Source organism: Python bivittatus, unplaced genomic scaffold (assembly GCF_059951505.1).
Source record: "Python bivittatus isolate LINGU-HERP-01145 unplaced genomic scaffold, Pbiv_v1 ctg000060_np1212, whole genome shotgun sequence".
NCBI lineage: Eukaryota > Metazoa > Chordata > Lepidosauria > Squamata > Pythonidae > Python > Python bivittatus.
This window is the reverse complement of record NW_028277044.1, coordinates 862,282-880,410: the sequence shown is the minus strand read 5'-3', so window position 1 is coordinate 880,410 and position 18,129 is coordinate 862,282. Positions and strand designations below refer to the sequence as shown.

General features: G+C 43.3%; 1 protein-coding gene across 1 annotated transcript in view; it reads right to left on the bottom strand.

The window, feature by feature from the left end:
* ABCC4 (ATP binding cassette subfamily C member 4 (PEL blood group)) overlaps positions 1-1,077 on the bottom strand; it is a 199,117-nt gene extending 198,040 nt beyond the window's left edge. Inside the window, exon 1 of the mRNA XM_088136451.1 lies at positions 735-1,077. Within this exon, the coding sequence (XP_087992577.1) occupies positions 735-811 (77 nt within the window). The 5' untranslated portion in view covers positions 812-1,077. The remainder of the gene's footprint in view (positions 1-734) is intronic.
* Between the last annotated feature and the right edge of the window lie 17,052 nt (positions 1,078-18,129).

Sequence of the window (18,129 nt, the reverse complement as noted above, 5' to 3'; positions counted from 1 at the left end):
AGCCTGGCCAAACTTCTTCCAAGCATCCACCAGGTGAGGGGACAGTCAACCTGAGGTCACAACCATGAGATCAAAGCCCCGCCCCCCTTTTACACCCAATACGTATCAAAAGGGGTGGGGCTTTGATCACATGGTCACAGCTGCCATCTTCACTTTTTTTACCACCCCCTCCACAGATGCTCCTGTACCCACGTTGCGGAACAGTAGCGCTCGAGAACCGCTGTGTTTCACTAATTTAAAAATTAAGCAGTAAAAGTAAATAGTATATTTGGTTACCCCGAACTAAAATGTTCTATTCACCGGGGGGGGGGCGGTGTCACATTTATCATTGCACTATTCCAAAGCTGGAGCAATACTGTATTATTAAGAAACAGCCCAAAGCGGCAAAAGGGGGTCGGGTCTCCCAGCCCCTTACTCCTACCGCTTTCGCTTTCTGCGCACGTTCAGGCACGCTTATGTTGACTCGACCTGCGCGGCGCTCCTCTTCCCGGAGCCAAGCGCCGCTTCCCACACCTGCCCTGCGGGATCCACATCCTTTTCCCGGGCGGGCGAACGCACCTTCCTTGCCCCAACTAACGCACGGAGTCGGCTCCGGAGCTCCCGGGCTGGGGCGATCGAAGCCGGCTCGGCTGCCGGGAGAGCAGCCAGCCGCCCCATTCATTCGCGGGAAGCCTGGCCGAAGGCGGCTGACTCGGGAGGAAAGGGAGGGAGCCCGGCCGGCGCCGGCGACTCACCAGAAGAAGAGCCGCGAGCAGAAGTTGGCGTCCCGCAAAGGGTTCGGCTTCTCGTCCCGGGAGGGAAGCGCCTCCATCGGCCGCCACCCGCCGCGCTCGGACCCCGCCGGAGAAAGGAGGAAGAGCCGGCGCAGCCTCGTGCGCCCCGGACTTCCCGCAGGCGGCCGGGCAGCGGGCAGGGCTGGAGGCGCTTCCGGCAACCTGACACCCGGCTCGCCCGCGGCGGCTGCCTCTAGAGGGAGCCGCGCCCCCGGGCCGGAGAGCTGGCAGCCCGCCGCGGGGCCGAGCGCCCTCCTTCCTGCCTTCCGAGAACCGCGGGCAGAAGCGCCGCGCCGCGCGCCCAGGCCGGGTCTCGTTCCGCGGAAGTCAAGCCTCGCTGGGAGGGAGGCCGCCTCCCTCCCTCCCTCCCTCCCGCCTCCCTCCCGCGCAACCGACTCAGCAGGGAGGCCGCTCTGAGGCGGGGAAGACACCGCCAGACCGGCGCTGCGGCGGCACCGCATCAGCTGCGGGGTCGATATCAGCCCCAAGGCTGCAGCGCGCCCGCGATCCTAGCAAAATTAGCCGGTACGAGCAGCTGAAGTGCTGCCCCGTTCGCCAGGCAGGCGGGCCGGCCGGGTCTCCCTGCTCCTAATCCGGCACCTTAACCGCTCCCCCATTGTGGCCTGCGCGCTCCTGCCTGCAAAGCACCTGCCCCGCCTCTCCTCCAGAGGTGACTTGGCAGATCCCGGGAAACGCTCCGGCTTGAGCCCTGGCTAAAAATGATAAACCAGATCCTCCGTTTCCTTGCAAGTCTTCTGCACTTGTCTTCCCACCACCTCAACAATCTCCCTAAAAAAGGGAAGGTGGGTGACAAGGTGAAGGTTGATTTACACAGCTGGGTCCAGGGAGGGAAGAAGGGGAGAGCGCTACTGTCTCTGGAAACCCCTCCCTCCATCAGGCACTGACTGCCTCCCCATCCAGTGGACCGCCACACCCTACTTTGTACCAGTGGCGGGAGGCACACAAGGAGCCTCCTCTCTCCAGTCGTTGACCTCAGGGACCCGAAGGGCAAAGCTGCTGGCAGAGTGCAGCGCTAAATTAACTCCCTCCCCAGTAGGAGCCGGTGACCCTAAACAAGATAGATGCTGACACCCTGCTGATGCAGCAGCAGCAGCAGAGAATATTGCCGGCAAGTTCCAGCCCTGCTTGCCGAGTTGAAACTACGCTGAGATTTGCCACGGGACAGCCTTCTGAGGGGTTCCCATTATGGAGCTACACTTGCCAAGCTTGAAGAAGGCCTGCCCAGTCTGCTATTCTTCAAGAAAGCAGGTGGTCCAAGAAGGGAAGGGGAGGCTCGCAATTCCCTTTGTATCTGCTGATTCTGGGATTACATATTCCCAGGGACATAGGCAAGGCTGCTCACCAGCCAGGGCACCAACTTGACCAGGACTTGTCGCATGGCCTAGGGCAGGATTGAGTGACAAATCAGCAGTAACGGAATGGAGGCACAGACCTGACCAGAGGGCTGCTCCCAAGCGTTCCTGAGGTTAGGGCTGTGAACAGGCATGACCTCCCAAACGAGAGAATTCCTGCTTGCTAATGCTTACTGTTCTATTGATCAGCAGGCAGAGTTTTGTCCCCCTGGATACGTGGCACTAAGCAAGGTGGTAAATGGGGTGGTGCCAAGCTCCCATTTCTTGGGGCTTCATTTGCTTTCCTGGCTCTCAACTTCTTTGAAGTAGCCTTGCCAGCCCCAAGCAGCCTGCATGCTGCTTTCTCTTGCACTGAATGGAATGTCATGCTGCCTGCACAATTTAGCTCTCAGTGCTGTGAATAGGGGCTCAAGGCTGACTGCACAGGTCAAGTCTTGCTTTCGCAATGTTGCATGGCTGGGACATATTGAAGTCATTTGAGGCCTGAGAGAATGGGAACCAAGCTAACATTGATTGAGGTGCCTATCTAAGCATCTTACTCTTTTAACTACAAATGCCAGTCTCTATGTGCCATCCTCTTTTTCTATGGCATCAAATCACGTTGCGCCAGGTTGCTTCTGCTACCTCTGATAATGAACTAACGTACAAATATTGGTATCAAGCCACAACTCTGATAGAATCAAGTACTGCCGGTGATGAAGGAGACCTTTCCAGGAGGAAAAGTTTGCCAACTATCTGGGGCAAACCTCCTGGCATCTCAGAGAAAACGAAGCTGTTGCTCCATAAGGACAAGGCAAGAGTCACTCTTCTGAGTCCTACCAGAAACGAATTAGGCATTGCTAGCATGTCCTACTCAGGTTGGTATTCCATCAGAGTTAGTGATGAAGGAGTACCAAACCTGCCCACCCTCCCCACCAACCTCCAGCATCCCAGGAAATCCAGACGTTGGGGCAATGAAGCATCTCATTCCTGAAGGGAACCTCAGTGGTAACTCTTGTGTGTCATGCCAAGCCAGACATCCCAAAAAAGCAGCAAACATAAAAACATTTTGGAAAGTTTGCACTGTTAAAGTGGAATAGAACACTTCTCTAAAGATCCTTTGCTAGACAAATTAGAGGAAAATCCTTTTCTTGCTGTCTCTGCTGAAAGAGGCAGAGGGAAGATACTTCAGCTGTGATGGCAGTAAGCCCTGGCATATAGCTGGAACGTCATATGGATATTGTCTTCTAACGGGTCTACATTAGTTTCCACATTATAGCTCATGAACAAATTGTTAAAAATAAAACTTAAATCTTGAAGTAGCTGAAATCCATAGGTATCCACAAGGAGGTGAGGGTGTGAACACTGGTGAAATCTGTGTAATGATGTCACAACCCAAACTCTGTCCCCTACATACCTGGACATGAATCACAATGCAAGTATGAAAGGGTGAAGCTTGTGTCATGATGGCACAATATTTTGCCATTTTGGGCATCACTGTAAATAGGAATGTGCACTAATGCTGAAATCAAACCTGAATCAGATCCTGTCTTTTTCAAATATCAAATCTCCCATTTGAATTGTGTCAGAGCTAATTTCCATACGCCTAGTTCCTAGAAATACTAGAATTCAAATGTGCAGTTTTTTGAATAGAGGAAGAAGTGAATAATACAAAAGGCTCATGAGAGGAAATACTGGTCTATGTTAACAGTACGTTTGAGGCAGCAAAAAACATAGGATTGTTCATAGGATTGTTAAAAGAAAAGCAGACAAAAATATAAAGATATAAAGGAGAACAGCTGAAAAAAATGCACTTGCAATAAGGCTTTATGATTCACTTGCAACAAGCAGACTGAGAATCAAATCACCAGGTTCTCCATGAATATATAAACTTGATTTTGATAATAGTATAAAAAATGAATTCCTGCTGCATCGATTTCAGAGGTGGCTGAGTGTTAATTGCTGACCTGGCTGTAGCTAAGGCGTCCAGGGGCATCGTCGTGCCTCTCATGTTTCTCCAGATGCAACACACTGATTGCCAAACTGGGAAACATAAAAGTTAATGAACATCAAGGAACACTAACACCTCCATGAAAAGTGAATATAATATTTCCTCTCCCATCTGCTGCTAGCAGTTAATAGAATCAATAGATGAGCATTTTAAAAAGTAAGTGTCCTGTGGGTTGGATCCAAGTTTGACAAATGTTTCCTAGCTTCCAAATATGAATGGTCAAGAAGGATCCCAAAAGAAGGGCTTATCCTCAATTCCATTTGTTTGGAAAACAAAACAGGGTTTATGCTTACTGCAGGTGAGAGATCTGTTTTCAGCCATTGTGTAGAAATGCTAAAAATACTTCGGCATTTTAAATTACCTAATCCTGTGTAATCCTGCAATGATTAAAAATGCTGGGTTTACTTACTTTTTACATGCTGCTGTTCCTGCAGTGCAGTGGTAATAGATGGTGGCCTATGAGTCATGGCAAATAATTCTTATACGATATGATAATCCTGTTGGAGAGGGCAAGTCAAAGAAAGCACCCAAATCAGCGAGCTGTACTGGAAACTTGTGAAAAAAACAACTGTCAGCCAGAAACAGGACTACAATATGGAAATCTATGTTTCTCTGAGGCTCATAAATCTACTTGATAATTAGATAAAGTCTCATTTCAAATCAAGATAAACCCCTGTGACTTCGTGGACTATATACTTTTCTTGGGAAGAACACTGAAATGGTTTAATATGGCCTCTAGTCTTAGTCTCTAGACAGGTTTTTTAGGGCTAAAATCATAGGAAGTTTTAGGGCATTTTTAATATATGTTTTTTAATTATTTATAGATTGTATCCATGTCTGGAGAGACCTGTGTTTTTTCTTCTTTTTTATTATTATGAGCCGCCCAGAGTCACCCGTTGGGGGAGATGGGCGGCATACAAGTCTGAAAATAAATAATGTTGTAGTTTCCCATCCAAGTACTAATCAGCTTTGACCCAGCTTAGCTTAGACCCAATCAAGCAAGGTTGACTACATGCTGCCACCCAGCTGGGCTACCAAGATCTGTGTGTGTGACAGACACTAGATTCCAAAGAAATACAACACCCCTCTGAACTTGTGGGTTCAGAGCAAAATTATAAAAATCTATTGCCAGCTGAGGCATTTACAGTAACTGGCAAATATGCTTTAATGCTAGCCATTGTAAGTACAATGTCTGAAATTTAAATAGAAAATGCAGTTAAACTTCAAACAATACTAAGTGCTGACTGGGAAAAAAAGGACCTACTCTGAAGAGTTTCATCTTGTGGCTATGTTCATACCCCTGCAGGATCCAGATCATCTGTTTGGAATTTAATCTAAAGCCTTAAAAAGTCTTAGGTATTATTGTTGAATTTAAAAAAAAACCCTTCTTTTGTGGCTGTTAGGAAATTTAAGAGTTTAATATTTCCTCATAGAAAGGCCACTCCCCCTGGAGGAACTGCCTCAAATATGCAAACAATACTCTCAATAGCTTTTGTCTTCGTGCCCTTGGCTAAATGAGACTAAACTGAGTTGAAACTGAATCCTTAGTTATAATAATAGTTGTTTAAAGGCACATTACATAGCAAAATCAGTAGTTGTACCTAGACAGTTTGGGCCAATATCAGCCTGTCTTAAAATTAAGAAAAGTAGATAATGGTTTTTGTTTTATTGATAGTATAGTTCTGCTACTGCTAAGTTGCAGTCATGTTGGAGTTGTTCTGGGGGTGGATTCCCTACGGTGGCAGAGGACAAGTAAGTTTGATAGATTTTTCCTGGGAAATTTGCAGGGAGAAAACTATAGGACTGGTCTTGTACTGGCAGTTCTAAGGTTCATTGGTACCCTCAAGCCCAGAGCATTACATCATATCAGACTGAAGCTGCAGGTGAACAGAATCTCTGAGCATTTTGGAAAATTTAGTTATTTTCAATATGTGCATCTTTCACCCAACAGACCATAGGATAATGGGATGAAAATACAAATAATATGTTATTTATACCATAAAATAATTATGCATATTATCAAGTCATTACATTATAGTTTAAGGTGGTTATAAACAGCCTGTTCAAACTCCACTCCATTTGTGCATAGAGTAATTGGATGATGAATTTTCTGACCTACTCCAGGAGAAGAAATTCTCCAGTAATTTATCAAGGATCAGGTTCCCTCTTATTGGTGACAGCAGTACTGCTGCCACTGAAAATGGTGTGAAGCGTTGCTGTAGAGCAGTGTTTCTCAGCCACTTTAAGGTGTGGGGAATTCTGGGAGTTGAAGTCCACACATCTTAAAATGGCCAAGTTTGAGAAATGCTGCTGTAGAGGTGTTTTAGGTGCATGTCTAACAAACATGCTGTCTTGGTAGTTATATTCTACTTCATTTAAAGCTTCTGAGTCATCTCAATATAACTCCTTTCAGTGTTATCCCATCAGAAGGATTTTAGAGCACTAAGGACAAACCAAGATCTAATTTTTAGGAGCTATTTCTGTTTGCTTTACAAATACATATTTGAAGTGAGTAAGAGCAGCACATAAAAGGTAGTTTTGTAAAATTCATTTGCTAGATCATCAATTTCTTAATGCATCTCTGAATAGCTCTATGAAAGCTAAGTTTGCAAATTAGAGAAGGAGTTAGATCTGTTTAGAGTTACAATGATTGCCCCACTTCTGGGAAATCATTCTGTGAAGCACAATTGCTTTAAAGATTTAAAGAAAGGTCACAGAATCATACAGTTGGAAGGGAACTCAGAAGGTTTTTAGTCCAACCCCCTGCCCAGAACTGCTTCATTCACGTTCCTCTGCCCCCGCAAAGCACCTCATTTCTGCAGACAAAGGATAAGGCCAGCTAAAATCCTTTCCCCTAATATCTGGCTTTCTATGTAAAGGTTTGTTTTGTTTTGTTTTATTTTAATATGAAGTATATTTAGCATGTGATCCAACTGCAGTTGTTTCTTATAGTTTAATATGAAATAACTATCGTTTCAGCTGCTATTTGTGGGAGCTAAACCAAAGCAGCAGATTTATTTTACAGGTCCCTGGTAAGTAGGACAGAAGCCAATAAGCCAAACAATTTATTAGTGGAGTTCAATAAATCTGTGTGTTCATATGATTGCAAAGATATATATTCCTTATAACCAATATAATTGCATATATTAATAATTATAACTTCAATTTATATCCTACTTTCTTTACCCAAAGGGCATCAAGAAGAGCAACAATAAAAAAATAAAGCACAAATGATTAAAATTTGATTTATAATTTTTTAAAAAATAGTAGCATATCAAACTGAGAATGTCTGACCAAAGAGGAAAGTCTGGGTTTGTTCAACATAACTTACTTTACTAAATTAAGCCATTTTCTGGGTTTGCATAACATATTGATCCATAAACTAGGAAGCTGGGTTCACATAAGGCATCAAGATACAAAAACTAACCAAGATTAAATCAAACCAAGGACAGTACATTTTATAAACATCGCTACGAGGTCTTTTCCTAGCATGAAACAATATTGTGTGAACTCTTCCAAAGGGGAGTTAATGCAACAGAGAGCAATTCCAGAGCTGGAGTGCAATAGAGAAGCCCTGCATTGTATTGTCAGTGTATAGCCTGGTGAAATGTGACTTACTCTTCAGTAAATAGGATCAGGACCAAATATTTTAGCCTCCTTCCTATGTGCCTTAAGGGATTAAGTTCTGCCTGGTATCTATCATTTTTTAACTCAAGGGGTGCTCAGTGTATTGCCAAAAATCAGCCTGGGAAAGACGTCTCCCATGCTCAGATTTAACACTGATCAGAGAAGCATTGACAGTCTTTCACAGCCAATTACAGGCTGAAAGGAAGAAAGTTGCAAAGCCATATGTGCCAATTAAACTTTTCATAATAAAAGTGATACAGTCACAAACATTCCCGTGATTTGGTTTCTTACCACCTATTTTGCATTTAGTATCACTTCTCAAAAAATGTACTTCTTTCTTCAGTCTCACCCTCTTGCAGGATTTGATTTATACTTCATACTTTTGAAAAACAATTGCTTTGTTTCATTGCAGTGGTTATCCTTTATTTAGTGCAGTCAACTGGACTTCATAGAGTTAAGAAAAACAAAAACTACTGTAATGAACTTTAAATAGCATTCTACAGGATGGTCCCTGTAAATGTAATTTGTCTGTATTAGGAGTGGGCAATGGTCTTCCAAATTCCAGCAGCCCAACCCAGTATGGTCAGCTGTGAGGAAAGTTTGGTGTTAATGTTTTGATAACCTCTGTTTCTGATGTGTCTATTTATTGAAGTACAGGATATACAATGCAAAAGTTTTTTTATATTCACTCTCATCAGGGAAGGCCACAGGATGGTCAAAAAGGTTGATTGAACCCTTCCCCTGTGTGTGTGTGTGTGTGTGTGTGTGTGTGTGTGTAAGTGAGTGTGTGTGTGATACACATAAAAAAGGGTGGGGCTTCAATCACATGGTTGTGGCCACGATCCTGACATTTTCACACCTACCTTGCAGATACTGCTGACCCTCCCTCTGCGTGTTGCCTTATCCTAGAATCATAGACAGGGGAGGGATATTAGGGCCCAAGTACTTGTTCAGGGCACGATCCACTGGACCAGGGGTTCTCAGACTTTCTCAGACCATGGAACTTAATAATAATAATAATAATAATAATAATAATAATAATAATAATACCACCCCCCCCCCCCAAATGAAGAATAGAAAAGAGACATGGCAAGGCAAAGTATTATACGGCCAGTACACAAAAAAATTAGCAGGTAAAGCAGATAAGAACAAGACCTGGCAATGGTTAGGAGCAGGAAGGTTGAAGAGAGTCAGAGGGGCTAATTCTGGCTGCACAAGATCAAATCTTTAGAACAAATGCATACGAAGCCAAAATTGAGAAGACAGCAACAGACAGCAAATACTGCCTTTGCAAAGAAGTTGAAGAAACAGTGGACCACCTAGTTAGCTGCTCATACAGACTGACTACAAACAACGGCATAACAAAGTAGCAACAATGGTGCATTGGAATATCTGCAAGAAATACCATTTGCCTGCAAGCAAGAACTGGTGGGACCACAAAACAGACAAAGTAATGGAAAATGAAGAAGCTAAAGTCCTCTGGGACTTTAGAATTCAAACAGACAAGCATCTGCCACACAACACCCCAGCCTTGATAACTGTTGATAAGAAAGACAAAAAACTCTGGATAGTGGACATTGCAATATCTGGAGCAGAATGGAAGAGAAAGAACTGGAAAAAATCACAAAAAATAAAGACCTGCAAATAGAAGTAGAACGACTATGGCGAAAGAAGGCATAGAGAGTACCAATAGTTATAGGCGCCCTAGATGCAATCCCAAACCATCTGGAGCAGCACTTGAACACCATCAGCATTGACAAAATCACCCATCATCAATTGCAAAAGGCAGCTTTACCTGGAACAGCTTACATCCTGCAACAACACTTTAACACTATCAAACAACATCTGCCTATCCCAGGTCCTTGGGCAGGACTTGATAGGTGGATAAAAATGCCAAATCCAGTCTAAACATCTGGCTGACTGCAACCAACCATAATCATCATCGTCGTCATCATCATCATCATGCCAGAAACCCTGCTCAAAGGGCAAAGTTCTAGGGATAGAAAACTGGCTGCATTCAAATGAACTTGTTCTTCTCTATAATCTCTCATGGAATCCCATCAACTTCTCACAGAAGCTTAGGGATATGCAGGACACGTTTGAAAAAACCTGCACTAGACAGATGATTTCTGGCAAAGGAGAACTCACCACTTTGTGTGGCCACACGTTCTGCTGACTAACAGCTTGTACAGTCAGGAAGTGCCTTATGTTTTTCCTATTTTAATTATTGCAATAGTTTTCCAAACTTTTATTTTTATATACCTTCAGCAGATGGATACTATGAAAGGAATGTTTCCTGCCCTTCTCTTTTGACCCATCTCACAACAGTGACCATCTACAATGGGGGTAAGGGCTAATCCTTTCAGAGCTAATGAGAGTGATGAAAAAGAGGGAGACTGGGGAACATTTCTTTCTGTGAACTGTCTTGTTAAATTAAGTTTTATTTTGGGAAATTCTTCTCTTTCCCCAGCAGGACCCCATATCACATTATTCAGTAGAGCTTCTGACCCTCCAGAAAGATTATTCTGGAGAAGGGTAAGGTAGGAATTTCCTCAGTGGTGCATCCCTCTGCATGTTTACAAGACAGAATACTAAGAATTCTTAATATTTATCCCCGTACAGAGCATGATAGCTGGTAGATTAACTTAATTTATGGTCCAAAGCCAGTATGTTTACATAACAGTCTGTGTATGCCAAGATCTATTACATTTGTTTAATTTCAACAGTCCCCTGCTATTTCAATCTCTTCCCTGCTAGCCTAATATGTTCAACTAAGTCATGGGAGGGAATGCAAAACAGAGGTTCTCTCTAGGAACTCTCGGTTGCCACTACATTTCACCTGTCCTTTCCACACAGTCACATGGGACATTAAAAACGGGTGAACAAAGTGTACACCTGCTCCCCTTGATTCTGGCCATGGTAAGTGACACCGGTTGGCCCACCACAGATGTTCAAACACACTTCAAGGAGAAAAAGCAGTCTTTCCACCTCTTCTACAGTGGCTGGGAGAACTGAAAAAATCACCAGCAAAAAACTGACCTAGTCATCCTGGATCATATGCTGCTACAGTACATAGATGAGTGAGTCAGCCAGGAGATTGGATGGATTCTGCAAACAGAGCCACCAAGTTCTTGCCAATATTTGGAAAGAAAATATAATTCTGGAACACTGGAGGAGTTAAAAGTGTCCATGCTGTGCGGGAGAGATTGAAAAATGAATAACCACCACTAGAGAATTTATCAATAGAAAAAAGTGAAACTTATCTCTGCATAAAGATGTATCAGAATGTGTTCTAGAAGTGTGGAATCATCCAGAGGAGCAGATTACTTTCTTCCCCTTAAACCTCCAGAAGCCCCTCATTAATCTGCTCCAGGAGGCTGAGAGACCCTCCAGAAGAGACATGGGCTACTTGTGTCTTGGGAAGTGGGGGAGAATGAGGAAAAGGTTTCCTTATGTAATACAGGCTGTAGCCAAGGAAGCTGGGAACCAGGACAATTGAGGCATTTCCTATGGGCATCATAAATATGTTACTTATTTATTTTAGAATATGTATAAATCATATTTATAATACAATATTTATAGAATATTATATTTAGAATATTTATAACACTGTTATAAGGTTATGGATAAGTTTTTTCCTCAAATCATTTAATCATTACACTGTGGTTGCAGTAATTCTGAGAAACCCGGAACTTTATATAATCAGAACAAAAAGTAACCAATATTAATGCAGGCTGTGTCACTCATCTTATGGATGTGGAGCACCAAACTAATCTAGGCAGAGCTCCTAAACTGTCGGTGGACCAGCACGTAAGGCACCTTCCAAAACCTGCCTCTGACCTCACAGAATTGGTTGACTCAGGGCACAGAAGAGCCTTTGCCTTGGAAGGTGGGGCGCCCTTCCTTCAGCTGTGCTAGAGGGGAGGTGCAAAATAATCTCTTCTCCAGAACGATGGTGTCCCTGTAGAGACGGGAAGGTAGAAGCAATGGGCCAGGGGCTACTTGCTGGTCAATGTGACAGCCATGTATGAGGGACTTCTGTCACCCCACAGCTAGTGGACTTCCCAGGTTGTCCCAGAAAGATCAGGAAGATATTTGTTCTTCTAAAATGTTACCAATAACTGTTTTTTCCTTAGACTGGGTTTTTTTCCTGTTTCCTCCTAAGCTTCTTTGTAATACATTTTTTGGAATAGTTCATTGCTTCTTACATGAATGCTTTTGTTTTCAGCCAGGGCTTTTAGATTCACCTTTTTATGAACTATTTCTCCATGTTCTACACAGTGTCTAGTATATTTTATATAAGGCAATTTTATAATGATTCTAGCTTTATCTCGATTCTATCCATTTAGATAGAATCATTCAGGACTACTTTGCCTATTATATATTCTTATAGCTTTGACTTTTTATTATTTTGGTTATTAATACCTATTGGGGCAGGTTTAACTGGTTTAGTATGTTTCACCCTCTTCATCTTGTGATTTAAAAAAAAAACTTTTATATTGTATTGTTCTGTGCAGGTCTTTGGCCATGTCAAGTTTAAGTTTCAAGTTTCCTGTAAAAAAGTAGTGAAAGAAACCATGATTTAGTGTAATAGGTAAGCTTAATAATGGTATAAAATGGTATAAAATAGCTTCCTGTGTATGCGTGTTACGCTTATCTTCCTTGAAGTTTTAGCCAGGAGCAGATCAATATGGAGATTGGAAAGTCCCAAGATTGTGCACCCGAATGGTTTCCACATTGAAAAGCAAAAAGAAACATACTGTAATTTTATTAGCGGAAGGATCAGATAGATTAAATGTAAAAGATACAGTTTTTCCTTCAGTCAAAGTATTACCATCAGGGAACATCTGTGATCCGAAGATTTTTTTCTTCATTCTCAGAAGAAAACAAAGAAATTAAAATCCTAAACCACTGGAGAAGGTGAAACTTCCAACTGCTATTAGGCAGCATTAACATTTGCAGCCATGATGCTCTTGTTTAAGGCATCATCTGATTTATGGTCTGATTTATTTGCTTGGTCTTTTGTGTGTACAGCCAAGGCTCTTTTAAACAAGTGACTGCAGTCTAGTTCGGATGTAAGTCCAAAAAAAACCCAGGGACTACATTGTCCTTTAATTTATTGGCACAAAAATCATAACAATATGATACAATAAATATGATATGTGACAGAATTATTTGCTTACTCTCTCTAAACTTCATGCCAAGTAAACTATGTTAATAAGGTAACTGCCAAAATATTTGCTAGATCACGGAACAATGTCATTTGCCCTAGCATCATATTAAACAAACAATGAAATAGTTGTTAGGAAAAGAATACGCACGCACACATACATACATCAGTAGCAACAACTATTCCAAATTTTAATTAGGATGACATAGGCCAATTGTTTGTTTTTTCAGCTGCAAGGATAATTACCAATTTTAAAAGCTAGAGAAGAAAGCATTTACACCGCTTTTCCAGGGCAAATCCAAGCACTGAGAGAAATCATAAAATCATTTGTCCTGCCAAAGAATTCCTTGACTTCTGGTACAAACTTCATAATGCCTGGCCTTTAATGTGAAAGTGATTATTGTGGACCTGGATTAATATTCAAGATGGAGAACAAACTTCTCCTCCACTTTCTCCCAGCATGGGTGTTTGCAGGAGGTGGGGGGATTAAAAAAAAAGTCAGGATGGCGGCCACCACCATGTGGTTGCAATGTACACTGAAAGGGGGGAGGGCTTTGACCACATGGTGATGGCCGCCATCTTGACTTTTTGAGCCCCCCCTCCCCGCAGATGCCCTGCTCCCAGTCACCTTGCTGCTGAGTCAGTCCTATCTTTCTTTATTGTTCATCCTCCTCCTCCTCTGCAATAACTGAAGTAGAGAAGAAAGATCCCTTCTTGATTCTTGTAATGTTGCTGATTCACCTTACAGGACCAGGAGCAGGTAAATTTCTAGGTCTCCTAATAACCACCAAAACACCCTAGGCAAATATCAAAGCCCAACAGTATCACAGTTTCTAGGGATACTGAGAAGATCTTTCCGCTTTACTGCTACAGCAGCTTTCAGGAAGCAAGGTGGAAATGAAGGGTCAACAGCCACGACCAGGAAAAAGAATCTGGGACTGACAATTATTAATCAGTCATCACAATGGGACATTTTCCTGCTCATTTTCATTATTTGGAAAACATTCTAAATTGAGCCACAGGGATTTGCCAATTATTCAAGCCATACTTTTAGTCTAAAATAAATATTTTTATTTGTAAAATAATTTTTATTTTTATTATTGTAAAACAATAAATAAAGTATTGTCTTAGTCCTCATACTACCTACACAGTATCATATCCCTTATTCCAGAATAATTCTTCATGAAAACTTAAATTGTCATCAAAGTTCTGTCTTCACAGTGATGAATAAAGATTTAAGTTCTCTGTTTATTCAGCTCAAGAGGGAAGCATTTAAAGGGATGACATGCTTATTTATCTCCTTTTGGCACAATTCAGCAGTTTTAAGCCCATCTGAAATAAGAGATATGATCGTGCTTATCTTCAGCAAAACTGAATCATCCTGTTAGTTACTTTTTGTTTTCCAAGTTAGATCTTTGTTTTTCTAAAGAAAAGTTCTACTGTAATGTACTTCAGAATCTGTTAAGGTCCTGGACTACAACCAGACCTGAATTTACCTCTTGATCATCATCAGAGATGACTGACAACCATTTCTAAAATGGACAATGTCACCCTCTGATGACTGCCCTTCACCCTGAAAGCAACTTCCATGCACATTTCTTTGCTCTGCTTCAAAAGCACACTTTTTCTTACAACATTATACTTAGTAAAACTCTGGTCTTGTAACCCAAATGTTGGTTTGAAATCCAACAGGAACTTTAAAAAAAAAAGTTTGTCTTGATGACCTTTCTCCGCCTTCCTTTGCTTTATTTTCCCCCCCTAATTCATGCAGTTCTACCATTTAATCAATTTTCCAGATACTTGAGGAAGAAAGTTTTCACTATCAGCTTCCAAAAAGCCCAAGAAATGTATGGGCTGTTTGGAGGACTGTGTGAAACCTTCTACCTCATGTGGTTCAGAAAATCACTGAAAAGAAATAATAAAGCAGTGAGAAGAAAAAGGAAAGATTTTTTTTTTAAAAAGTTTCTCCTGGGATTCAAACCAGCAATAGCTAGGATGTGAGGCAACAGTTTTACTAACGACTGTCAAGTCCACAAAATCCAAACCCCAATTTAGAAGAATTCTCATGAAACCAGGCCTGGTTCAGATAAATGCTCCTTTATTGGTTGGTACATGCAGCTTGAAGCAAAGCATTGCCAAAACTAAAGCCTGTGTAAAGTTCCCTCTACTTATTCCCCCCCTTTACTACATTGGCGCCAAAATCCTTTCTCACAGAATGGTGGCCTTGTACATTCCTCCCACTGATAACAGTTCTTCTCAGCCTTCAGACTACCACTGGTAATAGCAATAACCCAAACACAACTATAAACTACCATTCCCCCCCCCCCGCCCCCAGATACAAATGGCAGAATCAGATCAAACAAATACCCATTGACTGCTATAACTTTTTAAAACAACATTTGATTGATGCAGGTTCTGACAATGACATTGTTGTAACAATCAGGGAGAAGATGAGTCAAAAAGCACTCAGAAATCAATATAGTAATGTGAGAAGGCAGGGAGAAGTGAGGGCCTCAAACGAACCATCTTTGCTAGGGGAGAGCGCTGTGCACCATGGGGCAGCCTTGGGGGGGATGGCAGGAGGGAGGAAATACTGTAGGCAGGAGGCACGTTCGCACCAGAGTGAAGAGGGACGGCAGGGGGCGGCTGTTGGGTCAAGTAGGTATTGCAATGTGTATTGTGCTGATTGGATTCGGAAAGTGGAATGTCTGCGGTTTTGCGGTTAATTAGCGGCGCTCCGGGGCGGTAAAAAAGGTGAGATTGTGAGCCAAGCCCTCTTAGGAGGGGGAGGACAGTATAAAAAAACCTGTCAGACCTTGTTTCGGGGTTCCTCCATTGCTGCGGGAGGGACCCACCTTTGCAAACGTGCCCAATAAAAAACTTCTGTCTACTGGACAACCGAACCCGTGTCTGTCGTTTTCTGACAGTAATAAAAAGAATTGTTTTGTTGTGTCTTACAGGCATGTGCGTTTTGATGCTTTCACTTTGCATGTATAAATTGAAATTTAACTTTGTGTGTATGTCTGCAGTGAGAGAGAGAGAATACATATTCGTGTGTGTGTGTGTGTATACGTACCCAGGTAGTCCTTGTTTAACAACTACTCATTCAGCAACTGAAGTTACAACAGTGCCGAATGAGTGGTACTTATGATTGGTCCTCAAAGTTCTGGCCGTCGTCCCAGCACCCCTGCGGTCATGTGATTGAGATTCAGGCACTTGACAACTGGCTTCACTTATGACAGTTGCAGTGTCCTGCGGTCACATGATCGTCATTTGTGACCTTCCCTGCCAGGTTCCCGCAAGCAAAGTCAATGGGGAAGACAGCAGGGAAGGTCACAAGGCACTCCAGTAAGTCGCTTGCAGCCTCCTCCACTTGGCAGCAGCCCCCCCCAGCTGCACCACACTTGTGCCATGCCTTACCTTCCTGCCTGCTTGCAAGCTGCCTGGGATTCACTTAACAACCTGCAATTCTCACTTAACAATGGCAATGGGGAATGCTAGGATTTCCATCACTAAGTGATGCAGTCATGCAATGTTCCACTTTATAACTGCATCACTTAGCAATAGAAATTCCAGTCCCAATTACTGTCATTAACCAAGGAGTACTTGTATGCGTGTGTGTCTGTGTGTGTGTGTGTGTCTGTGTGTGTGAAAAAAAGATCCTGTCCCACTTCTATAGGTGATACGTGTCTTCCTCAATCTCAGGTCCTCTACCAGAGGCCTGCGACTTTGAGTGTTCTGTGTAGTATCTCAGCTGTTCCTAGCACTGCACTCTTCTGGACAGAGAGCTCTGATGTTCCTGGGAACTGTTGGAGCCACTCTCCCAGCTTTGGAGTCACAGCCCCGAGTGGTCCTACTGGGACCACTTTGGCCTTTACTTTCCACATCCTCTCTAGTTCCTCCTTCAGGCCCTGGTACTTCTCCAGCTTCTCATACTCCTTCTTCCTGATGTTGCTATCACTTGGCACCACTACATCTGTCACCACCGTTGTCTTCTGATCTTTGTCTACTATACAATATCTGGTTGATTGGCCAGTACCTGCCTGTTTGTCTGGATCTGGAAGTCCCACAGGATCTTAGCCCTGTTCTTCTCCACAACCTTCTGTGGAATCTCCCATCTGGACTTCGGAGAGTCTAGCCCATACACTGTGCAGATATTCCTGTACACAATGCCAGCTACTTGGTTATGCCGTTCAGTGTATGCTATTCCTGCCTGCATCTTACGCCCTGCCACTATGTATTGAACTATCTCTGAGGCCTCTCTGCACAGTCTGCACCTTGGGTCCTGTCTAGAGTGGTAGACCCCTGCTTCTATAGATCTGGTGCTTAGTGCCTGTTCTTGTGCTGTTATGATGAGTGCCTCAGTGCTGCCTTTCAGTCCAGCCCTTTCCAGCCCCCAGTAGGATTTCCCAATGTCAGCCACCTTAGCTATCTATCGATGGTACATTCCATGCAGGGGCTTGTCTTGCCATGGTATTTCCTCCACTTGAACTTCCTCCCATGTCTGCTGCTGCCTCAGGCATTCTCTCAGCAGCTCATCTTTGGGTGCATCTTACTGATGTACTCCTAGATGCTCTGGGTTTCGTCCAGGACAGTGGCTTTGACACTCACCAGACCCCACCCTCCCTCTTTCTGACTGGTGTACAGTCTCTGAGTGTTGGACTTGGGGTGGAAACCTCCGTACATTGTGAGGAGCTTCCAGGCCTTTGCATCAGCAGCCTCCATCTCCTCCTTTGGCCAGCTCATTATACTGGCAGGTATCTGATGACTGGCAGGGCGTACCTGTTGATGGCATGGATCTTATTCTTCCAATTGAGCTGGCTCTTCAGGACCTGTCTTATCCTTTGGTGGTACTTAGATGTTGCTGTCTTCCTTGCCTCCACATTGTGGTTCCCATGTGACTGTGGGACACAAAGGTATTTAAAGCTGGTCTCTATGTCTGCTATGTGGCCTACTGGTTGTTCCACCCCATCAGTCTTAACTACCGTCCCTCTCTTTACGACCATCTGACCACACTTCTCCAGTCCAAATGACATCCTAATGTCCTCACTGTAAATCCATGTCAGGTGGATCAGCGAGTCAGTGTCTCATTCACTCTTAGCATATAGCTTGATGTCATCCATGTAGAGGAGGTGGCTGATGGTAGTTCTATCTTGAACTTGTATGACTAATGGTATTTCCGCTCTTGTGCTTTAC